The sequence below is a fragment of the Zonotrichia albicollis genome, chromosome 3 (genome assembly GCF_047830755.1).
Source record: "Zonotrichia albicollis isolate bZonAlb1 chromosome 3, bZonAlb1.hap1, whole genome shotgun sequence".
Taxonomy (NCBI): Eukaryota; Metazoa; Chordata; class Aves; order Passeriformes; family Passerellidae; genus Zonotrichia; species Zonotrichia albicollis.
This window is the reverse complement of record NC_133821.1, coordinates 94,396,152-94,415,484: the sequence shown is the minus strand read 5'-3', so window position 1 is coordinate 94,415,484 and position 19,333 is coordinate 94,396,152. Positions and strand designations below refer to the sequence as shown.

The window sequence follows — 19,333 nt, the reverse complement described above, 5'->3', positions numbered from 1 at the left end:
TATGAATGTTGCAACTTGAAAAGCTGTCAACATTTGTGACAAAGTTTAAACTAATTATTTTTACAATGAAAGCCTGACTTGAATGAGAATTTTCAATTGACTTCAGCTTCATTGGGACTAAAATTAAATCCCTAGGATTTTTGGAGCATTTGAGCTAGAATGCTGTTCCTCTTTTATAAGAATGAAATAATAGCTGAGTTTCAGCTACAAGCAATGGAGAGAGATTATCTAAGATTACTCCCAGGATTTTTAATGGCCCATGAACACCAGTGAGAATCATCTGAACACAGAAAATGTATCCCTGTAGTACAGAAATCAAAGGAGGGTAACAAAGGCTAAAGTAAGCCTTTGACATTCATGTAATGAAGAGAACCTAAGCAGGAGCAGGGGAGGTGCCCTATACTGCACCGTCTAATCAAAAAATCCTTTTCTGCAAAACAGAAAATCCTGAAATGGGATGCTTTATGTGCTATGGTGTTGCAAAAAAAAAAAAAAAAAAAAAAGGCAAAAAAAAAGCGCACAGTAAATTTTCAGCTGAAACCAGTATGTCACAGAAAGACTGAAACAGTAATATTCTCACTGTTTGTCCCCTTAACACTTCCTTAGAAAAGCACATCGTTTTCTTGTTTTCTACTGTGCAGAAAAGGGGTAATAGAAAGTATGGCAGTACGTAAAAGGGATATAAAACACATATAAGTATAGGTGTGGCAGTGAAAATGGGATTAAGTAAGCAATGATCAGTGATGATTAAGTTGGCTCATCCCTCTTTGGGCTGGCACAACATGAGAAGGAAGTAGTAGAGTGCAAAGTTCCAATAATGGTCATCCCTGAGGGCTGTGTGGTAGTGGGAGAAGCAGTGGTAAACCTCAGGCAGGATCCTGTTTACCTCCAGCTGTGTTTTATGGCTTCTTGTTTAGCTGCACTTTCAAATATTGGATATCACGTTTATTGCACACAGCTTTTGTAAATTTTGTTTACATTTTCCACACATTTTTAATACTCTGAATAGAGCTAATATGTCAGATCCTTTTATGGATTAATAACCTATGGTGATCATTGCTGCAAAAGATAGATGTGTTTTTCAGTGGACAGATATTCTTTTTCTTAAGCATACAATTTCTAGAAATTACCTTTTTAATATTCTTTTTCTTTCATTTCTATATTTTCCCCTTTATTACCAGTAATTTCTCTTACTGTTTTTTGTTCTTATTTTAAATCTTCTCTTCTTCTTCCCTAAGTAAGTTTTGTTATCTCAACAACTATTCTCCTGTCATTTTGCATCCATTTCTGTACTCCTGGTTTCCTACACAATACAATCATGTTTCTTACCCTGCAAATTTGACTTGTATGCTTGCATAAAACGGAAACTATTGATAGTGTATTTAAGGTCATGCACCTTTTCTGAACACAGACCTTTCATAAATATGCTTCAAATATACACAGCAAAGGAATATGTATTCTAAGTGTCTCATCACCAAAATATTTGTGCACTCATGGACATTACTTCCTTCAGCCTTTCCATGTGAAATACCACTGGGATAAACTGACAGTAGTTCTTCCATGGTACCGGTATGACTTCATGATGCTGTTGTTGCTGTCTGGAAAGGAACAATTTAATTTTCTGTTTTCTCTTCCTTTAACTGTCAGGGTTTTTTTCTGAGTCTGTTTTAGTTCTTTGGTTCCAGGTTCTGAACTTAAAATAAATCCCCTCAGTCCCATCCTTTTCTCCTGCCATTTCTCAGGATAGGAGCTAACTTGTGTTGTTCTGGTGAATACCTTTCTGGGACAGGAGGGTTATCATAAGATTTTGTGAATCCTTGGGTTAAAAATTCTGGTGTCCCTTTGCCAGCTGACTTGTGTTTAATGCTCCGCCTTGCTGAGCACTGATTGCTGATTATGCAGGAGCTCTCTTTGCCTGACTCGCTGCTGTTGCACATATGCTGGAGAAGCTGGTGCTCCTCTCCTCAGGTGTCTGCTGTCCCCACGATGTCAGGCCCAGCAGAGGCCCTGTCCAGGCCCTCACTGTGCCCTGCTGAGCTAAGAGTCCATCAGAGCTTGCTCAGCGATCTTTGCCATGGTCTGCAGTAAGTGATGCAGAACAGCTTTACCTCAGCCTATGGGAATAAGATTTTCCATGTGTTAGTCAAACACTGTGGCAGTCCAGTGCTCTGTGACCAACAGCATCAAGGGACAGCTGACACTGGGCAGATGATAATGGATAAAATTAAATTCTGCTGCACATTATTCACTCTGAAATACAGATTTTTTGGCAACATTTCATCAAAAACCTTAGAGTGTCCAGCTCTTTTGTCAAGCATCTTACTTTTGAATCCTTTTTACTCAGAAATGTTTGACTGTCTCCTACCTAGTTTCTTTTCCTAGCTTTATTTTTGTTCTGTGAAACATGCATCCAAATGTGTAAATGCACCTCCACAGGCTTAAGTCAAATGGATCAGTCAGTTGCATGTACTGGTAGTTGATAAGCAAATTATTGAAATTGAGAAAGATATGAAATAAGTTTTATATGCAGCTGCCAAAATCAAACTTAGCATCAGATTTTTATTTTTTATTTTTTAACACTGAGCTTCTTGTTCCTCTTAATGAGACTAGAATGTATATGCTTTCAAAATAGCAGTTTCTTTGAGTTCTGGACAAACATTAATTCATCCAAGACAATGTATCTTTAAAATGAAAGCTGAATCTGTGTCTCTACTTGATGTTCCTGATTACATGTTTTCTTACTTTTGAAAAGGGGTTTAGAATACAAATTCTTCATCTTAAGAAATCTTTGTCTGAAGTCTGAATTCAAATAAATAATTGATTTTTCAATACTTAAATTACCTGCAGTTTTTGTTCAGTTACTGGGCATTGCAAAAATCCTTCACTTTTTCCTAGGTTTCCAGTATCTTCTGTGCTATTTTCTTTATATACTTCCAGTTTCTGAAGGATCACTTCTTAAGGTTATATATAAACTGGTTATATATTATTATTTTGTTCTGGTTGTTGTTTTGTTTGTTTGCTTTGTTTTTGTCTGCTGCAGAAAGCTTTAGTACTTTTTTCCTAGTTGAATTTGTTTTCTTTTCCACCTTATTCAGAAATTAAGCAGTTAGATATGGCTTTCTTCTTGGTTTTGTCAGAGTAACACAACAGTTTAACAGGAAAAAAACCCCAAACCAAAACAAAACAAACCCAATAATTTTATGCAAAAGCCAAAAAAATAATGAATGTGGTGGAACTGTATCAGTCAAAAGGGGAAGGATAGCAAGAGAAGGATGTATCAAAATCTAGTATTCTGTTAAAAAAAAGTGATGTCTTTATAGTGCTCTTTCTTGGCTATTCTAGGTTAAGAAAATGGGTGAGGTGCTTTTATTGTGCTCTTAGATTTCTTGTTTGCCATTTGACATAACAGCAGGAATATTTATTAATCAGCTGAAGCCCCACCAGGTTAAGATTCATGGTATCAGCAATAGAAATAATCACATTAATTTACTGATTATCTGTTTCTTAAATAATCTCCAAAGGGAATGTTGTGAGTTTTCTCCTGCTATCACTAAGTGGTTTACTTTGAAGTGTGAAATTTATGCTTTCTTGTTTGGCAGGTAGGAAACTGCTGTAAGCATAGGAGCATCTTTATAGTGTGAGGTTTTATATTCTTTATATTCTTAATTCCTTTATTTAAAGATACTATCTAAATCAAAATAAAACTAGGCAATTTTTCTCATGGTTTGAGCCTTGGCAATATTCTGGGTTAGAATTTCTATTTAACTACATGTCTCTATTAGCATTTGTTAGAGTTTTTTGGCAATTGTTATTCTGACATGACATTCTGGAAGTTCATTTTTCAAAAGGCCAATACAGAATTCAAATATTTATGTCTGATGTTTTGAGAGGTGCATGAGAATGACAACAATCAATCATCTCTTATTAGCTCATGATACACTGAACTTGCAGTAATTAAACAAGATATTAGTGCTTACTGATTAAGATCACAGATATTGTGAGCCAGCTGTTAATCACTTTTCTTGCAAGGCTAATGTTATTAGCACATATGTATCCCTAAGGCTATTTTTACTATTGAATGGGTGGTGATGTAAGGAACAAAATAGGCTTTTAAATTTTATATATTGAAAGCGTCTTTTCAAACTTCTGTTTCTTTGAGTATGGCCCTTGAAAGTTTAGGAAAAATTATGCTGAGTTGTTAGGTAGTGATGCTGTCATGCTGCAGTTAAAATCTTCTAAAGACTTGTAATGCTCATACACCTTTTACAACTGTGTATATTGAAATGTCAATCCATAACATTGTTATTAATAAATGCAAATGTAAAAAAAATCTTTATCAAGACAGTGCTATTGAAGTTGCAAATTTCAGACGTAGTCAATGCTTTTGAGAAAAATTCACTCAAATATGTCCTAAATATCTATTTTAGACCATCTTTATTTCTGATGCTGATTTTTATCAGAGTGCATTTAAAAATTACAGCACATTTTAATTCAGTGTCTTTAGTCTTAATTGACTTACATGAGAATCAATGGTGTCCATCAAATAATATTTCACTAGCTTTGTTGTGAATGTGAATCACCTTTCTGAAAGTAGTTGTCAGAAATTTGTGGTTTTCTTCACTGAGAACGATTGTGAACATTATGAAACTATGAAATGGAGTTACAGCTCTAATAAAAATGTATGATCTATTAGACATCTTGAAAAATGGTATGACAAATATAAGTACTTTTACTAGCTTCTTACTAAGGCTATGAAGCAGTTGTGGTATTTTTCCTGTGATTTCCTGTGCATTTGACTTGTGGGTGTGCTTATTTTGAATAGGAGCTGAAAGATGCTGTGTATGTTCCCAGTATATCATAAAAGTTGGGTGGCTATTAGATCAGTTTGATTGTATAATATTCTAGTTTACAAGGTGGAGGGTTTTATTGATTTTGTGATACTAAAAATAATCCAGTGTTAAAAATTAACATTGGCAGTTTCTTTCCAACTGGAATGAAATTCTGACTTAACTTGGTTTTATCTTAATTTGAAATATTTCCCTTCAGACATGAGCAGTAGAGCATGGGCTGGACCACTGGGGCAGCCATGGGTTTCATCATGTGCAGCAGTGCTGGTGTTGGTGGTGTTTCCCCACTGCAAGGCTTCTCCTTTGGGAAGGGAGGCAGAAGCAGCTGCTGGGGGACTGCATGTGGGGCTTCGTGTGGAGGGTGTGAAAAAGGAATTGTGGCTCCTGTCATGGCTGTAGGTGTGTCCTGGCCTTTGGACTCTGAGATGGGTGGGCAGGTCTGCTGGGTCTAATGGATGTAAAGGCATTGCTGCATCCTTCTGTACATGGGAATTGGACACTGCTGAAAGTGGGCAGTGGTACTTCAGAGCAGAAAGATACCCGATAGTGGCAATAAGCGTGATGATTTTTTTTCCTGAATTTTTTAAAATTAGCATTTTTTATGCATTTGGGTCTTAAAACAAAGAATCAGTTTTATTATGAACATTGTTATTGGTACTAGTAGTATTTTAGTATAAGGAAATAAATTTTAGTATAAGGAAATAAATATGTTTGTTTGTCATAGCCTCCATCTAGATGGGTGGGTGGACAACTGCTTCCATGCTCAGGCTGGAGGTAGTGGTTAATGAGGAATCCACTGTCTGGATTCTTTTGGCAAGAGGTGTTTTTCAGATGTGTCCTGTGGCCCATCTTCTTTAACATTTTTGTCAGTGCCCTGGAAGAAGGCACAGAGGGCTTGGTTCTCAGGTTTGCTGATGACACCAAACTGGAGGGTGCAGTCACTATACCATTGACAGACGCCTAGGCAGGCTAACAAACAGACTGCCAAGAAATTCAAGAAATTAATGAACTGAATTCATAAAAGTCCAACAAGTGCCACATCCTGCACTTCAGAACGAAGAGCCCCTGGCAGTGATACAGACTGGGGCCTGTGTGTTTGGGGAGCAGCTCATATGAAGAGTCTCAGGGGGTCCTGATGGGTAGTGAGTTGTAGCTGAGCCAGCAGCAGAGAAGTGAACATTATCCCGAGCTGTATTAGGAGGAGCACAACCAGGAGATTAAGGGAAGACTGTCCCTCTTATCCCAATGCTTGTTAGACTGTATCCAGGATACTGTATGCAGTTTAGGTTCCCTCAGTACAAAAACTGCACTGATAATAGAGAAAGTTCACTGTGGAGTCACCAAGCTGACTGGGGCTGGAAGCACTTTCCCTGTGAGGGAGCTGGGCTTGTTCAGCCTGGAGATGGCTCCATCAGAACCTAAATGGAGCCTTTCCATGTCAATGAGGAGATCAAGAAGACGGAACCAGGCTCTTTGTAATGGTGTCTGGATGGACAGGAGACAATAAGTGGAACTTGGAATGGGACACAATGAAAAGCCTTTCCTCATGAGGACAGACAGGCAGTAGAGCTGGTTGCCCAGCAGTGGGGAACAGCCTCCATCATTAGAGGCTTTCACCTGGGCTGGTCACAGAATTTCCTTGCTTTGAAGCTGGGCTTCATACCTTTCCAGATCCCTTCCTACATGTGATGGTAAAATGATGTTTTCTCTGCTAATATAGGAGTCTTGAACTACTCTTCTGAGATATGGGACAAATCCATACCATTTCTCCTCCACAACATGTTTTGAGATGCTTTTTCTAACTTGTTCACAGAACCCCTCACCCTCATAGTATTGGGGAACCATAACCTATCCTCCAAATAGTCTGTTTAATGGCTTCATTATCATTATAGTCAAAATTTGTTAAAGGAAGGAGTACTGAGGTTAAGTATTTTTGTCTCTGCATTTGTGAAACAGTCTCATTAGATGTAAAACTTGTAGTATGTTAAAGCTGAGAATAAGGACAACTCCGTGTGTTATTACAGGAAAAAAACATCCTCTCTAAGAGAGCTCTGTATGACTGATTTCAGCAAGTTATAGTTGATTTCTGTCTGCTTTTAGTTTTATTAATTGTTCTTTGTGTGTTTGTGGTGCTAATGGAATCGTTGATTCTCTGTGTTCCACAGATGTGTTACAGCTCTCACTTATCTACTGCTTTATCCATTTGTCCCATGTTGGTCCATTAAAAAGTATGTATTTGTGCTCTTACTCAAGGCTCCTTAAGCCTGGAATTGTCTTTTCATCATGAAAGACACGAGCACATTTCTTCTTAGGTTACAGTCATCTTTCAGATTAAGTGCTATGAAAATTATGATTATTTACACATGTTGTAAATGTCACTCATCCATTGTCAAAGCACCTAAGTGATAAACTTCTTCAGGCCTTAATAGTTACTTTTCACCCATCCTTTGGCAGTTGCAAGTTATTCATTCCAGGTGACCTTGTAAAGTCAGGTTTTCTCCTGAATTCAGAAGTTCATTCATATGCAAGAAGTCACATAATTTTGAATATTAGCATGAAGTAGATCTAAAGGAGATTTTCTTTTCTGGGATTTTGCCCTGTGAGAGGATTACTGATACCATTTGGGCAGATGTTTGTTCAGTTTTCTCTCAAAATCCATTAGCAATGGATGTCCATAATTCATCCAAGCACTCTGTTCAAGGACTTCTGTTTCCTCATAACCGGAATATGTTCAAAGGAGGAAATTTCTGAATTATTTTCTTCCTGATTGCTCTATTTGAAATAGATTATGAAGTACTTAAAACTGTTGTTATGGTCTCATATATGCTGTCTTGAAACAAAATAACCTGAATTTTTCTTGAATTACCTACACATCCTAATTTACAGATCTCTGACCACTTTTAATTTTTTTGTTTCTTTCATGACCCTTTTTAGCTCATTACCTCTTTGATATAGTGTAGCCATGAAACAATACTGACATAATATTGTATAAAAGGAAACAATATACTAAGATGTATTAAATGCAACACTGGTGATGGATTACTTAATGGGCATGAAATTTTGTTCCCTCACATTCAGCAGTGTTTAAGGAACCTTCTCTAGTACCCAGCTAATGAACTTTACTTTTATTTGTACTTCTAGGTACTGTCTTGTAAGATTAAGAAAAAACAAATCAATAGGAAAGAATGTGAAGAAAGTGTTTGCCTTTATTGCAACAACAAAATATTGATGCCCATATTGTTCTGCCAATCCTCAGTCCTACATACCTGTTTCCATTGTTTAAGACATGGTGAAGAAGAGCTTTTCTTCTTTCATACAGATGGCTGTTCTTCATATAGTGCAACACATTGCACTTTTTTCCCCTTTATATTTTATCCCATTTTAAATCTTTTTATGTTGGTCAAGGATATGTTAAATTTTAATTTCTCTGAGAAAGTATCTTTTTTTTTGATCATGATAGGAAATGTGCTGTAGAAAACATAAAACCAGTTGTGAGAGAGAAAGTAGATTTGAGCCTGCTGTAATGTAGTGCTCAGGTCACTGTGTGGGACTGCCTGAAGTTCTATTTCTTCCTAATCTTAAATAATGAAGGATAAAAATCAGTGACTCCAGTTCTTATGTGTCTTCAGCAAGTTTTCCAACTATAAGTATACCAAAGAGTTAATTTAATTTAAAAACAATTAAGTTGTATTATAGAATTTTATCACTAGACCTATGAGGTATAAATGCTGCTGATAAAATATTAGTTTGGAAATATAATGTGGCATTTCAATGGGAAAAAAGTTCAAATGTAGTGCTTAAATAATTGTATTTACAAATAAAGGAAAGTCATTTATGAATGAATTTTAGCAGATAAAATTGAACTGCACTGCCCTTGAAGCTATGGATGAATTTATTAAGGATCAGCAAATGGTGTTTTCTGCTGGAGAACAAAAGTAACTCAGTGCAGAGGAGTTTTTTTACAAGCTATTTCAAAATAAAATAGCAGTGAAGACAAGTATTTTTTGCTAGTAAGACTGAAGTTTGTTGTAGAGGTGCCTATCTTGAAACATAATTTACAATTGTGAGCGTTAAACTGCAGATATGGTGTATTGAAAGAGTGATGTTACATTGAGTAGGATCCAAAACATTATGCTGAACCAGGGAATGCTTTAAGGCAAGTACATTGGCTAGGGACCTTCTTAAGTAGTCAGCAATAAAACTGATGCAAAGATTCACCTGCTATTCTAGCTTTCTCTAGAGATGAATGTTTTCTGTGGTATTGACAGTTTTTGAGCTGGTTTGAGAATGTAGGTTTGTGGCTTTTTCTTTTTTTCAAAAACAGAGCAGTGTCTATGCTGTTGTAAAAGTCACAGCTACCATGATGCTTGTACTACTGATCTTTTGTCTTCCTCCCACCACATGGTGAACATGCACATGAACACCCATACATTCCTCTTCCTGAAGCCAGTGTCTAGAAAACTAAGATATATGAAAATCACTGTTTGATTTCTTTTTCTGCCCAAGTGAATTTAAATTCCTATCCCCCTACTTCTCAACATAAACATTAAAATCCTGTTGAGATGCAACTCCCTATGAACTTTCTGGATGCTTTTTATTACAAAATCTATGAGCTCTAAAAATACTATATAATTTTGGATAGTTATTTTGACTTTTCAGTCCTCAGTTTTTTATATCAGTTACATAGAATGGCCACTGTATAGACAGTTTTTAAATGAGAAATCGAGATGAACATAGCTAGTTAAAATGTGAAGTATACATATACGTGCAAAGAGTAAGTTCTCATTTCAAATTTCTTATTTGAAGAACCCTTTGTCTGGACTGGGATTTGCCCACTAGAGTAATGTATGCCATCTCTTTAACACAAAGAATGAACAAGGGAATGTGCTGAACTTTGATTCAAAGCTATTTATAATGGTAAAAAAAAAAAAAGCTGACTTGAAAGGCTGAGAGAAATCCAGATTAATCTTATTGATTCTGGAAGCAAATAAGGTATTGCTGCACGTCATCTTGGATCACATCAGCAGTTAGATGAAGTGTAGTGTAGGTATTGGATTTTAATAGTAATAGATGAGCTTCAGTGGGACTTCATTTGAAATAGTGCGATGGCAAATGCTAAACTATTTAACAAGGCACTCTGCATATTTCATTTGTTACCTGATCATCTGTTACAAATGAAAGGTCAGAGTTTCTTTCATTGGGATTCTTCTAAACATATGTAACAATTTCTAGCAAGAGAGTTGTTCTGTGTGTAAGCTGGATAAAGAGTGATCCAGAGCTCCATTCTTGCAGTGTTTCTGTAAAGTTTGCTCTGGTACACAGCAAAAGTAACAGTGGTCACCAGTCCACATGGGACAGTGATGCTCAACATCTGAACAACAGCAAAAATCAGGGACAGTGGGTTTTTAAGTCTGTAGTTCCACTGTTTGGAAATACTTCCTGCTGGCAGCATGGCTTTTAGGCAGATGGTACTGGCACAGTTTTCATATGTTGTCATTCACCAAAATGTATTGATAAGACATTCACATATGCTGAAAATGTAAAAAGACTCAAAGTCTTGGAAAAATAAATATTGGATTCCAAACAAGTGAGAATGATTAAGGCTTTATACCATGACTGAACTTTCTTACCCTTAGACATACCCAGCAAACGCTGAACAGGTTTATCTTCCCACAATTAGACAGTTATATTTGAGCTGTTATTTATATTTACCTTATAGTTCAGAGAGCTATGACTCACTTGTTCCCTTCTAGATGGATGTATAAAAGAGATCAGATAGAATCATGCTTCAGAGGTGTCTGTTGCTCACTGCTGCCTGGACAGATTCTAAACATCTGTCTTAGATGTGGGTTTCTCTTACAAAAACAGGCCAAGAGAATTGAGGTTTTCAGTCTGGGAAAGAGAAGGCTCCAGAAAGACCTTAGAGCAGCCTGCCAGTATCTAAAGGCACCTTAAAGAAAGCTGGAGAAGGACTCTTTACAAGGGTATGTAGTAATGGGACAGGGCAGAATAGCTTTAAAGTGAAAGAGCATAGGTTTAAGCTACATATTAGAAAGAAATTCTTTGCAATGGGGGGTAGTGAGGCACTTGAACAGGTTTTCCAGAGAAGCTGTGGATGTCCCATTCCTGGAAGTGCTCAAGGCCAGATTGGATCTTGAGCTTTGAGCAATCTGGTTTATTGGAAGGTGTTCTTCCAAAGTATAGGAAGTAGATGATTTTAAAGACCCTCCCAGCCCAAGATGTTCTGTGATTTCTGACTGTAAAACTTTCATGACATCCATTACAGGCTGAAGATACCTACATGTGGATGTCTGCTGATGTGATCAATGTTTGTATCTCATTACAAACATGGAAATCTGGTCTTGCCTCCAGCTAGAAAAGGAGTTGTCCTAAAAAGCCTGTGTCAGCTTTACATGCGCAGAGGTCTTAAGATATCTCAGTGTCTTGAATGGCAGAAGTTACCTACATAGGGACAATTGTTTTGAGCTCAGGGATAGCCCAACTACATGAATAATTAACCTAAACAACTGTTGTGTATATAATGCAGAATAAATCTAATTTCTGTCTAGCCTGCATTTTCTGTTTCTACTGTAAGGGAGGTTATGACACTCAGTTGCAGCATAGAGCTACATCAAAGTGTAGCCTAAGTGCCTTAAGCTTAACCTGATTCTGTTTTTAAAGACTGAAAGGTTTTATTGGCAATCACCACAGACCTTTCTCCCTCATTTTATAGAAATAGAAATATTATGAAGCTAATTTTTTATGTTTAATGTTATTTTTAAATCCCTTAAGCTTTCATTCAGTACACAGGACATGTTTCTTCTTTAATTCCATTACTCTCTTTTGTATACTATCTACCATTTAAGAAAACATAGATGAACAACTTCATTTTAAATCTTCTTTTAAAAAATACTGCAGCTAAAACTTAAATCGTGTTTGATTTTTCTTCACTTACATAAAGTGCAGTGCTGTGATGATGCTGTAATATACATTACAAATTAATAAAAAAATAGTACTTTTATATATGATCATTCATTTCAGAACAGGTGTTTTTGTCTTCTGAGCAATGAATGTAAAGATTTGAAATTTCATTTGTCTGCATATTTTGACAAATTAGGACAAGCAGTCCTAATACCACAGTTTTTGTTTGGAAGAGGAAATATCTGACTGAATGTTAAGGGAGTAATGAATGAATGAATGAATATCTGAATGAATGTTAAGGGAATAAGCCAGAAATTAAAGTTTCTTCTCTACTACTAATGGAGAAAACATTATTTATACCAAATAGTTGACTATCCTATGTAGTTTACTAGTTATTAGTCCTGTGATGATGTAACTTAAGAAATGTATGTTCATCTTATCCCAAACAAAATAAATTCTGCAACAACTGAGTTTAATCACGTTTTACATTGTGAAAACATAGTTTTCTACTGTAACAGAACTTTGTATCTTAATGGCAACTTTTTTGAAGGGAACAGTTCTTTTTCTGACAGAGTGGAATGAACATATTCCAGGCAAGAGCAATATTTCACTTCCCCGCTTCTTGCCAAAAATGGAAAATGTGTTCACATACATTTATACATACCTATTTGTTTCTAATATATTTTCATACATCTTTGTATAAATAAAGTCAAACAGGACATAATTACATCATTCTTGGCAACACTTCTTTGTGTAACAATACAATGGAGAAAATTTTATAATTTTTTTTACTCTTTGCATATTAATGTCTACTTCAAAGACCACTTATCCTGTATTTTCCTGTACAAAAGAGGCTTTTTATGTCTAATCCATTTGAAGACTGAAAAGTAGACCATTATTTACTTTCTGTAAATAATGCTCATTTGTATGCTTTTTCTTTATTGAATGGGATAGAGCTTGTTATTCACCATTATGAAATGCTCATATTCTTAAATTTTTGTGTATGCCTTTCTTTTTTGCAGACTAAAACTGGTATTGCATTGTTGTATGATGAAGTATCTGAAAATGCTTATGACATCCGACTGAAGCTTACAAAAGAGGTATTAACAATTCAAAAACAAGATGTCGTCTGTGTTAGTGGAAGTGATCACAGTGCAAATGTAAGTGCTTCTATATCTCTGTGCTTTTGGGTGCCCACTTTAATGAATTCTGCAGAGGACACCTTTATTGTATTGGAATGCAAGAGATTTTATTGGGTAACAAATACAAGTAATTATCAGTTGCTTGGCTCTTCTGTGCATACCTACATTCAGAAGTATAAAAACTGCATTTCTGACCAGTGCTGTACATACTTTATGATGCCATTTATAATCTTAATAGAAGCAAAAAACATCTATTAATACCAAGATTAAAGCATTCTTCCACCAAATATTGCTGGGCCATTAAATTAAGGGAGAAAAGGGAAAAGTGTTTCCCAGTGAAAGCATTTGAAGAGTAAACTGATACACCAAAGTTTTCTTCATCTGTGTATCAGACAGGATGTCTGTTCAAGGGCATTGAGCTGACTGAGAGAACACTTGATGGGCACTTATTTCACTGTAATTCTCTTTCAGGCACAGATGGAGCTTAATCAGCGCCAGCACGTATGTGGTGCTTTTTTTAACCAAAATTCAGTTGTGCTGCATTTTCAAAGCCTGTGGTGCCTCCAAGCTATAGAGGAACCTTCTGTGTGAGCATTTGGTAACGTCACTAGATAAACTGGTGATGTTTTGCATAAGCAGTACAGCAAGGATGTCTAAGTTATCAACATCCTTGTGGTTGGTTTGCTGAGATAAGTATAAGCCTCATTTCCTCATATAAACAGTGTTCTTGAATTTGAAATACATGTACATAATTTAACTGAGTAAAATCGATTTCATGAACTTTGCTGGTGTTAGAGTGCACAATTCATGGCAGCCTCCTCAGAGAGGGCCAAGGCAGAGTATTTCTGTCTGCTTGCTGTATTGCATCCTGTAAACCTAAAATCTGGCACCTGGGGACGTCAAGTGGGTTTGTGATACTCTGCTAGGAGTTAGAAGCAAAAAAGCATGTAATGGGTATTTTTGTGTGTGTATGTGAGTATGTTAGAGAGTCTGCCTCTATAATATGCAAATATTTCATTCCTGCTGCAGTAAATATTTAAATTGTTTAGTATCACACATAAAATAATTTGAAATCGGTTTTATCAATTCAAAACATTAAGTACCTGTCCATAGAATTCTGTGGAACATGACTTGCTCTTTAAAATGTTTTAAAAGGTTGATGGGTGACAGGCATGTCCATTTGTGGTTGGTTTGCTGAGATAAGTATAAGCCTCATTCATCAGCTTTGCATATACTTTGTGCTTCACTGAGGAGAATGAAAAAACACAGTTGTTTGGGTGTTTTTTACCAGGCATTGCTGGTAATGCTGATAAGTTGTATGCAAACTAGTTGCAAGAGTCATAGTAAAACATAATGAGACTTCAGCATATAGTATTTGTGCATATAATTATACATGATTGCTATGGACTCAGTGGTGTTTAAATGCCTTGTGTATGCATCTCATAGAAGAAGAATCACAGTTTTATCCTACATATGTTATTATGTATGTTATTTCATGATTGAATTAACATAAGCTAGGTGCATCTGGGAAAATATTGTATCAAATCTGTGTATGTATTCATCAACACCCAAAATACAGCAAGTCACCCCCCACCCAGCATTCTCAATGTCCAACCTAAAGCAGTACAAAAACCTGCCCTGAACAACACAAGTCTGCCTCTTCCTTTTAGTATCAAGATTTGGGTTGATTTTGATGCCTTTTACTCCTACATTTTATGGGTACACTAAATAGTATTTCCTGATGAAAGACAAGGCAGGGAAGCAAGCTTTGAATTGAATTTTTAAATAAATTCTGGAAAGTTATAGACCTTGCAGAGGAGGCATAGCTGGGATATGCAGCCACTGCATATAAAATGAGTCCAAGTTTCTTTGTTGTTTTTCATTGCCAGTAGTGATCACAGTAATGGGTAGAGCCTAGAAAGAAGTGATTTCCAGGACTATGGCAAGAAGAGACAGTTTTTCTTAGTTGTAGATGTAGTGTAGAAATAGCTGGTAGTTGTCTAGTGCTGAGTTTGGTAAGTTTTACAATTACATTTACATGACAGAAATTCCAGAGATAAATGGTTTATATTTCAAGTGGTTAAAGAGAATAGTTCTCATCTCTGTTCTGTATAATTCAAAATATTAATAGAAAATTGTAACCTGAAAGTCAATGCTATAGCAGTCATAAATGATCGCATTGTCTTACTGATTTATTCTCCTTTCTCTTTACTTTTTCATTCTCAGGTACTCCTAGTTAATCTTTATTTTACACATGGCCATTCATCAAATTAGTTAATTTTCAACAAAAATAGAAATAGCTTTGGCCTTCTTTTTGTATTCACCTCAAATGCATGGGAGGAGAAAAAAAACTGCACATAGAATGACTTTTCCTCTTAGGTGGGATATTTGAATGGAAAATTGTTGAAAAGAAAAGTTCTGTTTCTACTTGTGGTAATACTTTTTCTTCAGCCACTTACATGGGTCAGCATTTGTGGGATGCATTTGCTTCCAGCCTCCCTTTTACTGACAGGTTAATCCTGAGGAACACTGAGGACAGGATTTGCAGCTGTGCATATTTAGTTCTGCTGGTCCAGTGTAGTTCTGAATGCTACGCTGAGGACTGGCAAAGACATCAGTGATCACTAAAGCTACTGTGATGAGTGGGACTTTCAGCAATAGAGATTCTACCCAAGCATAAAAGACTCTTACTATAAAATACATTTCACTACCATCATCAGGGTCTGTTCCTGTTTCATATTTTGTCATTTGCCATTCATTTAAGAGATACTTATAAACATTGAGAAAACTTCACCTTTGATGAGAAATGTTTTACCTGTCTCACTGTAATTTAATGATAGTTCAGCCTATTTCAGTTCCTGCAATCTTGGACTTGATGAGAGAGTAATGAGAGAAAAACATAGTTCTGAAATTCAAGGTGTATATAGACAAAATAATGTAAAATCAGCTGCTTTCTTTCTGGTATTAAATTTTTTCACGGTAGACAAGCTGCCTTTAAGTATCTCTAAATATCCTTCTGGATTTGGAGCTAATTAGGGAAGTAATATTTTACAATATTTTTTATACAATATTACACTAATGAAAATAATTGTCTATATAACTATTTATAAATATTTATATAATTTAAATTTGTATACTAAACCTGCAATCGTTCCATCAAGATGCATTGCAGATTTTCAAACTTGGCAAATTCTAGTGTTCTAAGCAAGTCTTCGTGACTTGCCGTAACGTTTGGGGTGTTCAGATTTCAAGGATAAAGGGTGTATGTAAGTGTATGGGTGCATCAGAAGGACAGTGGTGGAGTTGCCCTCTGTGTGAGGCAGCACTTGGAATGCATCAGGCTCTGTCTTGGGGTGGGTGATGAGCAAATTGAGAGCCTATGAGTTAGGGTAAAAGGGCAGAGTGGCAAGAGTAATGCTGTTGAGGGTGTTTGCTACAGGCCCCTGGTCAGGGGGAGGGAGTGGGCCAGGCCTTAAACAGGCAGCTCGGAGCAGCCCCACAGCCACAGGCTCTGGTTCCTTGGGGGGCTTCAACCACCCTGACATGACTGGAGAAGCAGCACCATGAAGCACAAACAGGATGGGAGGAATCTGGAAAGCACTGATGGCATCTCCCTGACATGGGTAGTGGAGGCTCCCACAAGGAATGGTGTGCTCCTTGACTTTTCACTAAAAACAGGGAGATCCTTGTTGGAGATGTGAAAGTCGGGGGCAGCTTTGGCAGCAGAAATGATGAGATTGTGAAGTTCAATATAGAACAAGGAGAAGCAAGGCAGCAAGTAAATTGTAAGCTTCAGCCTCTTCAGGGCTAAAGAACTACCTTTAGCCTCATCAGGAGATCTTCTTGAAAGAATCCCATGGGAACAGGGAGGAGGGGTCCAAGAGAGTTGGTTACTATTGAAGGATCGCTTTCTCCAGAGTCAAGAACAAGCCATCCTAGTGAGCAAGGAATTGAGCAAAGGGGTCAAGAGACCTGCATGGATAAAAGGGAACTACTGTCATTACTCAAGTGTAAGCAGGAAATGCAGAGGAGATGGAAGCGGTCAGACCACTTGGAATTAATGTAGAGAGGTTGTCAGAGTAAGTTCAAATGAAATGAAGGCCAGGTTACTCCTGGAATTAAATCTGGCCAAAGGACAACAAGAAAGGCTTTTTCAAATTCATCAGTAACAAAAGGAAAACTAAGGATAATGTGGGCCCATCACTACATGGAGAGGGGTTCTCATAACAAAGGATACAGATAAGGCAGAATTACTGAATGCCACCTTTGCACTGGTCTTCACTGGTAAGATGAGACCTCTGGAATCGCTGACCCAAGAAACCAGGGAAAAGGACTGTTGGAAGGCAAACTTTCCCTTGGTCAAGGAGACCTGGGTCGGAGATCACCTAGGTAAACCTGACCATCCACAAATCCAAGGGCCTGGACGGAGTGCATCCGCAAGTGCTGAGAGGGATGCTGGATACCACAGCAAGGCTGCTCATGATCATCCCTGAAAAGGTGTGGCAATCAGGAGAGGTGCCTGAGGACTGGAAAAAAACAAACGCCATCCCAGTCTTCAAAAAGGGAAAGGAGGAGGATCCACACAACTACCAGCCAGTCAGCCTCACCTCAATCCCTGGAAAGCTGATTGAATGCCTCATTTTGGAGACCATCTCTATCTACATGGATGACAAGCAAGTCGCCAGGAATAGTCAGCATGGATTCAGTAAAAGTAAATTATGATTGACCAATCTGATTGACCTCTATGATGAAACAGCTACCTGGATGGATAACAGCTGAACCTCAACTTCAGTAAGGCTTTTGTCACTGTGTCTCACCATATCCCCCTGGGCAGGTAACCAAGCACTGGAACAGATTGCCCTGAGGGGTTGTGGAGTCTGCTTCCTTGGAGTTATTCAAGAACTGTCTGGACACAATCCTGTGCCATGTGCTGTGGGATGTCCCTGCTTGAGCAGGGGATTGGACCACATAACCCACTGTGGTTATTTCCAAACAGACTCATTCTGTGATTCTCTGAATTGGTGAATTCTCATAGAATCCAAAAGAATACAAAAGTATTGACAGAAATGGTGAATTGAAAACAAATAGACAGTTTCCCTACGTGTCAAGTATTTTTAACAGAAGATGTTTTTCCCTCCAGGTTTAAAGTTAAACAATACTCACAGAAATAAATTAAGTGCATGACAGAGAATGATCAATTTTAGTTAAAGGATAACCAGGAAGGTATTATTTTTTAAACTTTACTCCATTAAGCTATTACTGGACTTAGACTCTTTCTCATTTAATGTGCTAAAATTAATTTCTTACATACAGTACCTCAACCTAAATATTCTTTGTTTTTCTTCCATGCATATTGCTTCATCCTTCTCCTGTTGACAGTCCACAGTTTTATGCTCTCTTTTCATAAGCATTTTCTTTCTTTTATTTTGTATTTTATTTTTCTCAGAAAAAGAGCAGAAATCTATCTTGGTTTTTTTATCAAAATTTGTCCTTCTCACAGAGCTAAATTGTCTCTGAATTGGTCATGGGTCAGGCAAAGACTTTTTGAATGCAGGTGGATGGCATTTTGATTGGAACAGGACTCCTCAGAGGCTGGAGTCTGATAGAATTAGTATACCAAAAACCTTTGTATGCTGGATATTCCATGTTCCAGCTTCCCAAGCTGTGTCTTAGTATGAAGTAAAGTAAGTGAATAAGGAAGAAAAGCAGCAAGATTGGTTTTTTTGATTAAATGAATAGAAACAGAGTCTGAAAATACTGTTCAGATCCCTGATGAGATTTCTATGGCTTTTCCTTTATACCTCAGATCTAATAATGACACAGAAGAATGTTACCTCAGAAAACCTCTAGGGAACAAATCTGCAAAAAAAAATCTTTTTTTTTTTTTAAGCTAAGGAAATTTCTCTCTCAAGAACTGCTAATATTACAGTTTGCCCAGTGCCTGTTCTACCATTACTGGTGTGGTATTTTAGTCCAAAATTGTTTTTTTTTTTTAAGTGAATAATTAACAATTTCTATCTTTTTTTTTTTAATATCTTGTTTTAAGCATCAAGTAAATGATTAAGAGTCTTCCCTTTGAAACTAAGATCACTATATGGAGAAAATACATTATTTAACTGTTTGTTATTGTTTTCCATGCTCTGGAAAGATGACCTAGATACTTAGAAGAGAGATATCAAGTAATTCCTTAGGAACTTTAGTATGACAGAACATATGCTTGTCTTGCTGCCAATCTGAGAACAGTTAGAAGTTTGCATCACAAAATAAATATGAGTATTTTTTAGCATGACAAAAAATCTTTATTATTAAAGATAGAAATAATAAGTAGCTTAAAAAAAGACTGCTGAATAGAACAGAAGAATGCAAAGGACACTTTGAATACCCCTGAAAAACAATCTTATCCTGAAATGTGGAAAGAGTCCA

At 36.8% G+C, this 19,333-nt stretch overlaps 1 protein-coding gene across 6 annotated transcripts in view; it reads left to right on the top strand.

Moving 5' to 3' along the window:
* The window catches only part of SNTG2 (syntrophin gamma 2), a 236,248-nt gene that overhangs the window by 94,094 nt on the left and 122,821 nt on the right, over positions 1-19,333 (top strand). For 5 of the 6 annotated variants that reach the window (XM_074538152.1, XM_074538154.1, XM_074538151.1 and 2 more), the window contains exon 2: positions 12,791-12,928. In XM_074538152.1, the coding sequence (XP_074394253.1) occupies positions 12,791-12,928 (138 nt within the window). The remainder of the gene's footprint in view (positions 1-12,790; positions 12,929-19,333) is intronic. The other variant, XM_074538153.1, reaches the window with a different exon arrangement.